The sequence below is a fragment of the Frankliniella occidentalis genome, unplaced genomic scaffold, assembly GCF_000697945.3.
Source record: "Frankliniella occidentalis isolate FOCC.00 unplaced genomic scaffold, Focc_3.1 Scaffold138, whole genome shotgun sequence".
Taxonomy (NCBI): domain Eukaryota; kingdom Metazoa; phylum Arthropoda; class Insecta; order Thysanoptera; family Thripidae; genus Frankliniella; species Frankliniella occidentalis.
In genome coordinates this window covers 274,473-285,014 of record NW_026267265.1, presented here as the reverse complement: position 1 = coordinate 285,014, position 10,542 = coordinate 274,473, and the positions used below count along the sequence as shown (strand labels likewise).

General features: G+C 45.8%; 1 protein-coding gene across 5 annotated transcripts in view; it reads right to left on the bottom strand.

The window, feature by feature from the left end:
- Nucleotides 1–530: 530 nt before the first annotated feature.
- Nucleotides 531–10,542, bottom strand: part of LOC113214827 (serine/threonine-protein kinase tousled-like 2) — a 23,897-nt gene continuing 13,885 nt past the window's right edge. For 3 of the 5 annotated variants that reach the window (XM_052270774.1, XM_052270775.1, XM_026434318.2), the window contains 13 exons: nucleotides 6,318–6,408; nucleotides 5,928–6,238; nucleotides 5,728–5,844; nucleotides 5,248–5,340; nucleotides 4,920–5,167; nucleotides 4,297–4,837; nucleotides 4,124–4,215; nucleotides 3,873–4,020; nucleotides 3,666–3,777; nucleotides 3,430–3,568; nucleotides 3,240–3,351; nucleotides 3,042–3,149; nucleotides 531–2,951 (listed from right to left, as the gene is read on the bottom strand). In XM_052270774.1, coding sequence (XP_052126734.1) covers nucleotides 2,703–2,951; nucleotides 3,042–3,149; nucleotides 3,240–3,351; nucleotides 3,430–3,568; nucleotides 3,666–3,777; nucleotides 3,873–4,020; nucleotides 4,124–4,215; nucleotides 4,297–4,837; nucleotides 4,920–5,167; nucleotides 5,248–5,340; nucleotides 5,728–5,844; nucleotides 5,928–6,238; nucleotides 6,318–6,408 — 2,361 coding nt within the window. In that variant the 3' untranslated portion in view covers nucleotides 531–2,702. Of the gene's footprint in view, nucleotides 2,952–3,041; nucleotides 3,150–3,239; nucleotides 3,352–3,429; nucleotides 3,569–3,665; nucleotides 3,778–3,872; nucleotides 4,021–4,123; nucleotides 4,216–4,296; nucleotides 4,838–4,919; nucleotides 5,168–5,247; nucleotides 5,341–5,727; nucleotides 5,845–5,927; nucleotides 6,239–6,317; nucleotides 6,409–6,782; nucleotides 7,203–10,542 lie in introns of those variants that run through there. The other 2 variants (XM_026434320.2, XM_052270776.1) reach the window with 2 other exon arrangements.

Here is a 10,542-nt window from a genome sequence, read left to right as displayed (position 1 = left end):
TATCTCACAATTTCTTAAGGTACCCTGAACTGGTCGGGCACACTCTCATCTACACAGGGCAGTTAAAAAAAATATCTTTTCAAGAGACTTGACACAAAGGAAATCAAATGGTTTTATGACAGTGAAATATGAATGAGATGAACAGAACACAAAGTACATATTTCTATTGAACATGTGCCAGTACCTTTTTACTCCAAGCAATTAGGTATCAGCCCCAGAAATGTTGTTTTAGTCACAGGGTAGAATGGGTAAAGTGAGATTCTATTTTCATTCCCAAGTGCAACACTCATGCTCACTGGTATCCCTTCTTATTAGCTTGAAAAGCTTGTGTATTTTCACAAGAGTGTAACACACAGACACGAAAGCACATCATGGAAATTATCACATGACACCTTTCAGACTAACCACACAACAGAATAGCTGCAAGTCCAAGGGAAAAAAATGATGAAAAAAAAATGAGAAAGAATATACGCACAGAAAATGAAACTTAGTTCAGTTTGGGATTAAGGATTCACAGAAACACACAGAACTGTGACGATCAGACGCTTTACTCTCTTTGCTATGTACATAAACATTCTGCAAGGCAATTATAATATTATTTATTAGCAATAATTTAAGAAGTCAAGTGAATCGTAATCAGATCCATTCATATCAAGTGTGGTTTAATCTGGTCTGAGCTTTTCAGTTCAATGTCTTCACATATTCTATGCAAAATGGGAAAAGTTCTATGAAATACAAATGCTGATACAGCATGTTCATGTCAATTGTGGAGAAAACCTTGAACCAAGAACTTGGCTAACGGAAGTTGGCCACTAAAATATTACTCACTCCGTTGCAAGTCCATAAATAAAAATTACAAAATAAAGAATAAATACAAGAAGGGTTTCATTGTACTTAAAAAAATCAATTAAAAGGTCAAGAAGTAGGAGTTGCTCATTATGTATAACAATGATTATCATTTTAATCCACAAGGTACATTCCAAAAAAGCCAGATCTGTTTTCATAAAATTCATTGAAAATTTTGAATATTAAAGCCAAATGCGCTATTTTAAAAAAAATAAGAATTGACCACTTTCTAATCATAGAAATAAATGCAATATTTTGCTTTGAGCTGTGGAGAAAATGATTTTGATTCTCATAATTACTAGGTTCACATTATAAAAACAATAGGATAACAGAAAATGGAAAAAAAAGGACACCGTTTTAAAATAGGAAAACATTGATGAGCACCAGTTAAGGGCAAGAAGGGGTACCAGAAATCACACTGGAGCATACAGTCCAGCACAGGATACACACATACATTCGCATTCACACAACACTCACACAACACGCACACTATATCACACAGGCGCACACACACACAGACACACATGCTCTCACAAGTACACACTCAAGACTCCATAAAGGTACTTCACATGATGCGGCACATAACAAGTCCTCACACATACTGTATTATTACAGTAACAGAAACAAACAACAATCATGTATCCTAAGTTTATGATGCAGATTTTTTTTTCCCATTTTGGTCTTAGCATGTTTTATTGGGTATGAGAGCAAGTCTTGAAAACATAACAATCTCAGTCGGCGCTGCTATCACAGGACTGCCACCATCCATCTCCTTCACACTCGCACGGATGTGTATAATATGTAGAATATATTTGAAGGAAGAGTATTTCCAACTGTTTCAAATAACAATTTAAAAATGCTTCCTTTTCAAACCAAGTCAAAGGCAAGGCTAACAATATGATAACAATTGGAGAACTGGAACGATTTCACAGCTCATAACAGGGGCCCCCGAATCAGAACGGCAACAAGCTTACACCACATACCGTCAGAAAATACAGTAACACGTATGTAGCAACCACAATTGCTCTGCCTAGGTTTCGGCACTCCTCCCACTAATGGTACATCCTACAGGTCAGCGGTTATCACATTTCCACGTACCATGTACACTACAAAAGGGAAAAATTGGTAAAAAAAGGAAATTTACATACACTCTATGTATACATTAGGAAGGTGCCCAACCTCCCTTGACAACATTTTAGCTGGTACAAAAAGTCTGAAGTAGTTAAAGAGTTGGAATTGCTAATACACCTGGACAGATCTTGTTGCCACTCCACGTCGAGATACCTGCCTAGCAAAATAAGGGTTGCCAGGTGGCTATAGGCAGCTAGTCCCAAAAACTTGCAAAAACTTAATAACAAAATGCTGTACACGTTTGTATATACACACTAAACAAAGTACTTCGTCAAAATATAAATTGAAGATTTTTTCCTTCTTTTAGTAAGGTTTTAATAACTTACATGCCAGTCCACCTTAACTGTAATTTGCTGAAGTATCTAGCAAAGTAATATATGCAGATTACTTAAGTGGAACACATCAGAGGAACCAATCAGACAACCCTTCACTACAACAAACCTTTTGATACTGTTGCTTTAAGATCACTAACAAACCATTTTCTGACAAGTTCATTTAAAAACAAAATGAATGAATTAAAAAAAGGCAAAGTTTAAAATTTTTACTGATATTTGAGGACACTCAGTTGTATTTCCCAGCTCTGCTGCCCGCAGAACAGAACTGAACACAAATGCACAGAGTCTGGCTAGTGCATTTCAGAGAGCAGCCTACTCATATTGTCTAACTAGTTTTTTTGGCGTTACAAAATGTGATTCACTTTCTTGCTGCACAACACAAGGCAGTCACTATGATGAGCTTGATTGATTCATTCCAGTAAACATTCCAGAACTGAATGAAGGCTGTGGTTGGATGTGCTGAATTTGCTGCTGCTGCTGCTGCTGTTGCTGCTGCTGCTGTTGCACAGCCTGGATCTGGTGACTGCTGGTCTGGCGCCCACTCTTGGGCACTGGGGGCTGGAGATATTCGTGCCGCGCCAGCGCAAACACGTCAATTCGGTCCTCTTTCCGATAGGCCAAACAGCTACGAATGAAGCTCTACAAAGAAAATAAAAAAGACATCCCAATAAAGTTTACGGCTTTGCAAAAACAGAATCAAGAAAAATATTGGTTTGTAAGAAATTTTACCTTGGCCTCAGTGCTCACAGTAGGTTTGTTGGCAAACTGGACTTCTGTTGCCTTCAGAATGGTGTTTTCTTCCAAAATGGTAGCTTGTGATTGATTATGTCCAAATGGCTGCAATGAGTTTAGATTGGAATAATATTAACCACATGAAAAAAGGGACAAAAATACGAGAAAAATTATCAATAAAATAATGATATTTACCTTTTTGCCATATAAACATTGATAAAATATAACACCAACACTCCAAACATCAACTTTGGAAGATATTTTTGGTGGAGTTTTCCCTACTACAAAACATTCTGGAGGTAAATACCTAAACAGACAAAACCAAGTTTAAAAACAAGCCAAGTAGTCTAAGATAATACCAGAAATCTAAAAAAGTCAAACTTACCAATAAGTGCCAGCACCCTGTGAGGTTAAGTCCATTCCATGGTCAGGATTGTAATTTTCCTCATCCATGACTTTACTTAACCCAAAGTCTGTGATTTTAATTTCACCACATACATTACCCTCTGTCAACAGAATATTTCCTGTAATAAAAAAAAAGCAAGTTGTTTGATTAGAAAAATATAATGAGAAAAAGACGTATTGAGAGCAGAAAGATAACATTTGAAAACATCTACTGACCTGGCTTGAGATCATAATGGATCACAGGTGGTTTGATCTCATTAAGGTACTTTAGGGCTGAAACAACTTGCATCACTATTGATCTAGCCTCTCTCTCTGCTATTGTTTTGTGCTGAAAATTAAAACAACAAAGAGAGATAAAATTTAGAAGAGGACAAAATAGAGGAAAACAGCAATTAAAAGTCAATAAAAGAATGTGTGCATTACCTGTTTCAAATAAAAGTCTAGATCATGACCATCACAATATTCAAGTACTGTACAAAATGAGTTAGCATCTATTTCAAACACATCGTACAGTTTCACAACCCGTAGATGATCCAACAGCTTATGAATGTTGTATTCCCTAAGTGCATGCCTGCAGAAAGAAACACATCAGATGATTAGGAAGTGCTTAAATGCTTGGTGTCATCTACAAAAAGATCAAAGTTATAAGTGGATAGAGTATTTTCAGAACTTACTTAATGTAATTTGCTTTCTTATCTTCTTTCCAGTCTTTATTCAATTGATGAACTTTGCATGCAACATACCGCTGCTCTTTCAAATCAAATGCCTGAGGGAGAAAAGCAGTTGGATCACACAGAGCAAGAGGCTGAGGAACACACAGGTACTTCACAATGAACACTATGCTCACCTTATGCACTTCACTAAACCCTCCTTTACCAAGTAACATGAGTAGGAGGTACCGTTCGTTGAGAACAGGGTGATTGTTGAAGCGGCTCTGATCTTCATTGTGAATTCGCTTTAACTCACGAATGTGCAGATTTCGCTCCCTCTCTAACTTTTCCATCTCTAACTGCAAATCAGCATCCTCCTTTTTCAGAGCAGACTGCCGTAGTTTGAGAATTTCATCTGCTTCATAGTACTCCTGCATTGAGAACCCAGGTAATGCCTCAGGTTTCAGGAAAGTAGCAGTATCAGTGCCATTGTGAAGCGTTGTGGTTCCAGTGTTGGTGGTTGCAGGATTGGAATTGCTTCCACCAGCCTGAACAGGGGGTGTTGGTAAAGGAGTGCCAGTGGTGACAGTAGTTGCAGTTGTCTGCTGCTGTGTCTGCTGGGCATTAGTATTATTATTTCTCTTGCCTCTTCCAGTCTCATTAGTTGGCCTTTTCTTCAACAACATTTTCTTTTGTTTGTCTATTTCTTCTCTCTCCGATGAAATTTCTTCTTGCCGCCTGAAACAGGGAAAATTGTGGTTAGCATTTTGGAAACCTGTCAATATCACAAACCAACATCACAAAAAGTGAAGCACAGTACCTTGCTAATTCTTGAAAAGCATAACCATCAGTCCAGTTCTCTTGGAAAGTGGCACCTACTCTCTGTGTAACAAACTGGCCAAGCCGCAACCGATTTTGCATGCATCGCTGACGTGCTTCTTTCTTTTCTATATTTGACTTTTCTTTTAATAACTTTGTCACTACATCGATACATTTTGCAACATGAGCTTTATGCTGGTCCATTTGTTTTTGTTGTGCACTGATTGTATGTCTTAATTCATCTGACGTCTGAAGAAAGACAAAACACAAGTTAGCTGAATGACAACAGGGTAACAAAGGTGTATTTGTCAAAATTAGATAACACTTACTCTAGTTAATTCATCTATTTTGGTGTTTCTTAATTCCAAATCAGTTGAAGCCTGTGTCTCGAATTCTTGTATCCTTTGGCAAGTCAGCTCAGTCTGAAACAGAATAAGAAACAAAACTGCTGTAGGGCAGGAAAAGCCAATCACAAATGTAAGCACTTCATATCTCTGAACCCATGAACTGGATTAGACTAAACACTCTAAAGTACAGGATGTACTACAAAAATAATTTCACAATCCTGTACATTCTGAATGACAAGCAAACTTAGTTCAGTAAGTGAACACAGGCTGACATTAATAGTCAGCACAGAAAAGAAAAACAAACCCTATCAAGAATATAACAGTAATGGTCCAGTAATAAATCCATTACAGCTACATTGTATAAACACAAGCCCACTTTGTATTATCTTGTGTTTCAAAGTTCTCAAATGATCAACAATACAATACTAATAATTAAATAGACTTATTGAGTTGAAAACATACCTGGACTTGTTTGCTGATCATATTATTAGGGTTAGGGTGCTGCCTGGGAGGGTGCATGAGACTAGCGTAATCACCTGTCACTACAGGTGGTACTGTTTGCTGGGGGGAGGGTGGAAACTAGAGGGCAAAATAATAAAAAATTCAGTGACAAAGCGTGAAAATTTTCAATGAGTTCAGAGAAATTAAAATAGTATGCTTACCATGGAGTAACCTTGTTGAGGTGAAGGACTCTTGGCCCCACCATGTCGAATAGGGCTTGTTCCAGGAGGATGGGGTGTGTGCATCGGGTGCTTCACAAAATAGTCATTTATCTTTTTAGTTTCTGGAACTGTTCTGCTTCCTCCTTTCGTTGATACAGCAGTACCTCCAGGACCACCAGCCGGTCCACCAATTGATCCCGGACCCCCTATGTCATCTGCTTTTCTCTTTCTTTTTCGGTCAGAAGGTGTTCGAGCTTGCTGATGTTTCTCTGGAGTATTACCATCAGTCTCTTTATCACTGTGGGATGACCCTAAAAGAGACCAAAGAACAATTTTGGACAATGTTCCAACTTAAAACATCAGATTATACTGAACAGAAACACTTCTTACCTGTACTCATGTTTGAGTCCTGACTATGTACAGACTGGCCTGAATTCACAGTGGATTGTGGTGCCATCTGAATTTGTGAACCAGCTGACATCTGGAGAGGAAGAAAATACAATTTTTTTAGAAACAATGAAAGTTGACACAATGATCCCACTTCAGAGTACAGTTCAAAATTCTTCACATAGAACAAAGAAATTACATCCACAAGCACAATGTAAACAGTGAAATAAAATCCCTAGTCATGCTGGGGATATTTGCAGCCGAAAGAGAGACCAAAACTTTAAATAGTTTACAAAATAAGCAGGATGTGTTTACTGTACACATCATTGACTGTCTCCCTACATTTCTCAACAACTACACACTTCACAGAGTGGAGAAACACACAGGGCGGTTTGTAAAGACCAGCCGAACAACGACGAGAAATACTTAAACGTCGCATCAGAAACTAGCCCACAGTATCGTACTGACCTGCTGGTACAGCCTACATAGTGAAAAGTGAGGTTAGGTTGCCTTCTCGGTCGCCGTAAATACTCAACTGAGGGCACGTTAAGGGCACATTTACGAGTCGAGGACACATCACAATCTGGCCTACAGTTCCCAAATGTCCTCAGACACACAGAAACCATCGGGGCGGCCCGAGCGGACGGCCAAACATACTAGGCCTGGCCAATTTTAAGTCGAGTTGTGGCTCGGGGCTGGGAAGCTCGGGCAGAAGGCAGGTGGGCAGCCGCAGGGGCCTCGGACACCGGCGAGTCCCCCCGGCGGGCGCACCGCCACGACACCCTGCATTTTCACGATTTTAACTACACATAAAGGGTTCACTTCGATTTCGATGTATGCTACTTGACGGCAGACAGACGGACGGACTGTACTGTCGGTAAAAAAAAGATGGTGGACAGAGACGGAACAATCAGGGGAGGGGGAGGGGGGGATACAGGAGCATGGGCCGCAGAGGGGAAGGGGGAGGAGACGGTTAAAGGGAGAAGAGGGGGTGGGGGTGAAGAGGGGCGGGTAAAGAGAGGACTATCAAAACTTTCCCTTCCTCAGCAGCAGTGCAATAGGATGTCCTCGGGTTACCCTAGGAACGTGCTAATATGATCCACTCAGTGATTCATGACGGCAAATAAACAGAATAATAACAACTCGAAAAAAAGAAAATACGCAAGCAAGTCTGCAATGAAATGCGTCACCGGTGAAAAGGGTCGAGGGATGAAACAACAAAGTGGCCCTACGAGAATTTCATGATGGTCTGACTTCCACACAGCTGCATAAGTAATTGTACTGTAGATTACCAGCCCCGCGCGCGCACACACCAAAAAAAAATAACAGCTCGTACTCCCGAGGAAACATTAGCTTCCCTGACCTAGGCCACAGCCAGCCGCGTTGTGACTCAGACAAGACAATAAGGGGGGCCCTCTCCTCATCTCCCCGCCGGCGATATAACGCAGCGACCCCGAAGGGTTGCACTCTCCAAACACAACTTGAATTTCCGCGCGCACCGGAAGTTTAAGCCTCTCTCGAATCCTGTAGCCCCATTGGCCCAGTGCGGCGCGCGTCCGCCAACCAGCAGAGAGGCAGGCAACAAGATGCGAGGTTGCCACTTGCCACTGCCATCTTTGCGGGGCGGGGGGCCGGGCGGGGCGGATCACACGCAGAGCGACGCAGAGCCGAGATGCGGCTCGTTTCCGGCCGGGTCTGTCTGCCTGCTGCCCGGCCCGATCACCGGTGATTGACCAACAAAATGACCACCGCCACACGGCCCGCCGAGCCGCGTCGAGCCGAGCGACTCCTCGAACGAACATCGACACGCTAGCAGCATCGATAGGCCCCCGCCGAGGCGTGGCGGGGCGCGGCGGGGAAGGGGGAAGGACGAAAAGGAATCAGAGGAGGAGGGGGAGGAGGAAGGAGAGGCGCCTAGCGCCGCGCAACGGCAGGGCAAAGGCAAAATGCACGACACCTACAGAAATAGTCCAACCCCTTTTGTTTTTCTTATTTTGTCCCTTTCGCCCTGACGAGCCGCTCCGCTGCGACGAGCTGCGACGACTAAACGAGTGAAGGACGCTGACGTCAACACACGGGGAGAGACAGGGAGCGCCAGGGCAGAGGACCGACATCAACAACTGATCAATACACCATTTGTCTGCAATTTTTTACAACAACCGCGACAGAGACCCATTAGCCTGCAGAAGCAGAAAGAGCAATCAAAAGGAGAATGTTATCGGGGCAGCTTTAAACGTGGCCGGGGCGCCGTCGACACCCCGACCGACGCCCCCGACGCCTGCCAGGGCGGGGTGGGCCGATCGGCCCAGGAGGACCACCCCCACCCCGCACGGCAATGTTGGGACCCTTTTTCGCAAATAGGTGGCGCGGCGGCGATGCTGCTGCTGCCGCGGGTGGGATGACTTGAATAGAAAACGCAAGACCTTCGGGGCGTGGGAAGAAGGGGGGAGGGGGAGGGTGCTTTAAATCGATAGTGTGGTGGAAGAAGGGATCGGGACGCGAGACCCAGGGGAGGGGAAAGGGAGGTGAGGGGCGGCGTGAGGGGGAGGGAGGGAGGGAGGGAAAGGGAGAGAGAGGGGGGGGGGGAGAGCGGGCGTGTTTGGTGATCCAGCCAATGACTCGAGTCCGGCCCGCGACGCAACGGGACAGCGCGGCCCGGCCACCACGAGGGCCTCGACAAAGTCCTCCTCCAGCCGTACCGAGCCGTTTGCCGACGGCGGTGTACTACTAACTACACCACGCCAAACACGCCCCTAACGCCCGCCACCGCGAGGGTTAACGCAAAAAGTTAAGCGCCTAAGCTCCGGCCGGAGAGCTACGCCACACCGCCGTTGAGACGTCGCGCAGGCGTCGAGCTACATGTGGATGGAATGAGGATCCTCGAGTCCACGGGTCTGGAACGCTTAGGGGCGCCCCCTGCTGCACCCCACCCTGACTAGTGTAGCCGGGCCCTCCTCGGGCCTCTGCTGCGGCCACTAGTGTAGCTAGGCCCCTTCCCCTGCCCCCCCCCCTCCCACTTCCCCGTCACCGAGTGCCACTACCGCCGCCGCCACCACCGTACCGTGGCCACCGCGAGCGGCGTTCGAAAACGCTCGCGGCCCCGCAAGAGCTCCGCAGGTCGGGTCGCCCGGTCGCCTCTGTCGCGCCTGTCATCAGCGCCAGTGTACTACTTCTCCGTCGCATCGGCGCCGAGCGAGGCGTCCCGCGAGCGAGCGCGACAGCGAGGCGGCCGTCATAGCTTTTGGGGGAGACTGTCCCGGAGGCAGCCCTCTCGCGGGTAGGCCCCGTGTGGGCCGTGGGCCGGCCGTGGGCCCCGGTGCTGGCCGCGGGCTGGCCACGTCAGACTGCAGCGTGTGGCGCGGGGACCCGAGCTGTGACCGCTATGCATGCGGCGATAATGAGAAATGCGCTAGTGCGACGGCCGATGACAAAACAGTCGAGGCACTTGGACACTCGAGACAGCGAGTGGCAAAGTTTTACCGGAGGAGGATGCGTCACACTGAGTCGGGAGACGCTCGCACTACGCTCGCTCGACCTTTGCGGCACACGAGCAGTCTCTCTCGCACTAATGGTTCAACGACATCACGACGACAGAAGAGAAGGCAATACGGCTACAAAAAGACCGCCTAAAACAACAAACAGGACGACACAAAATCTCAACCTCTTACCAGAAGCACATCGCAAAAACAAGAAAACTTTTTTAAAAGTGGGTCACACACGCACACACACAAACACACCAGCAGACCAAGGACGCGCGTGCACTACGACTCTAGCCCGCCCGTCCGCACCGCCCAGAGCTGTAATAATTGGGTCTGATCGAATTACGATTCAGTCCTGAATTATTATTCATGTGCGAACCGAACCGCTATTTGTGGCCCGCTCCGTTCCGCCCCGCCCCGGCGTGGACACCGAGTGCTCCACTTTTACCCGAGCCATATCAGCCGCAAGGAAACCTACACAGCACGCGGCTTTCGCCGCTCGTCTGCCGCGACCCGTCCGCCCCTCCCGCCCCGCACGTGTAGTACAACACCCACCGATCACACGGCTCTCTGCGTCGCTCGACAGAAAACTCGAGGCTCGTCGCCAGTCACAGCCGCCGATAGCTCCGACGTATGCACGTGTATTGCCCAACAAAACAACACGACTTGGCAGTGTACCGTACACAGAGAAAGCAGCTGAATGTGTTATGGCGGATATAATAGGTGGAGGAGGTGAGGGGGTGGGGGTG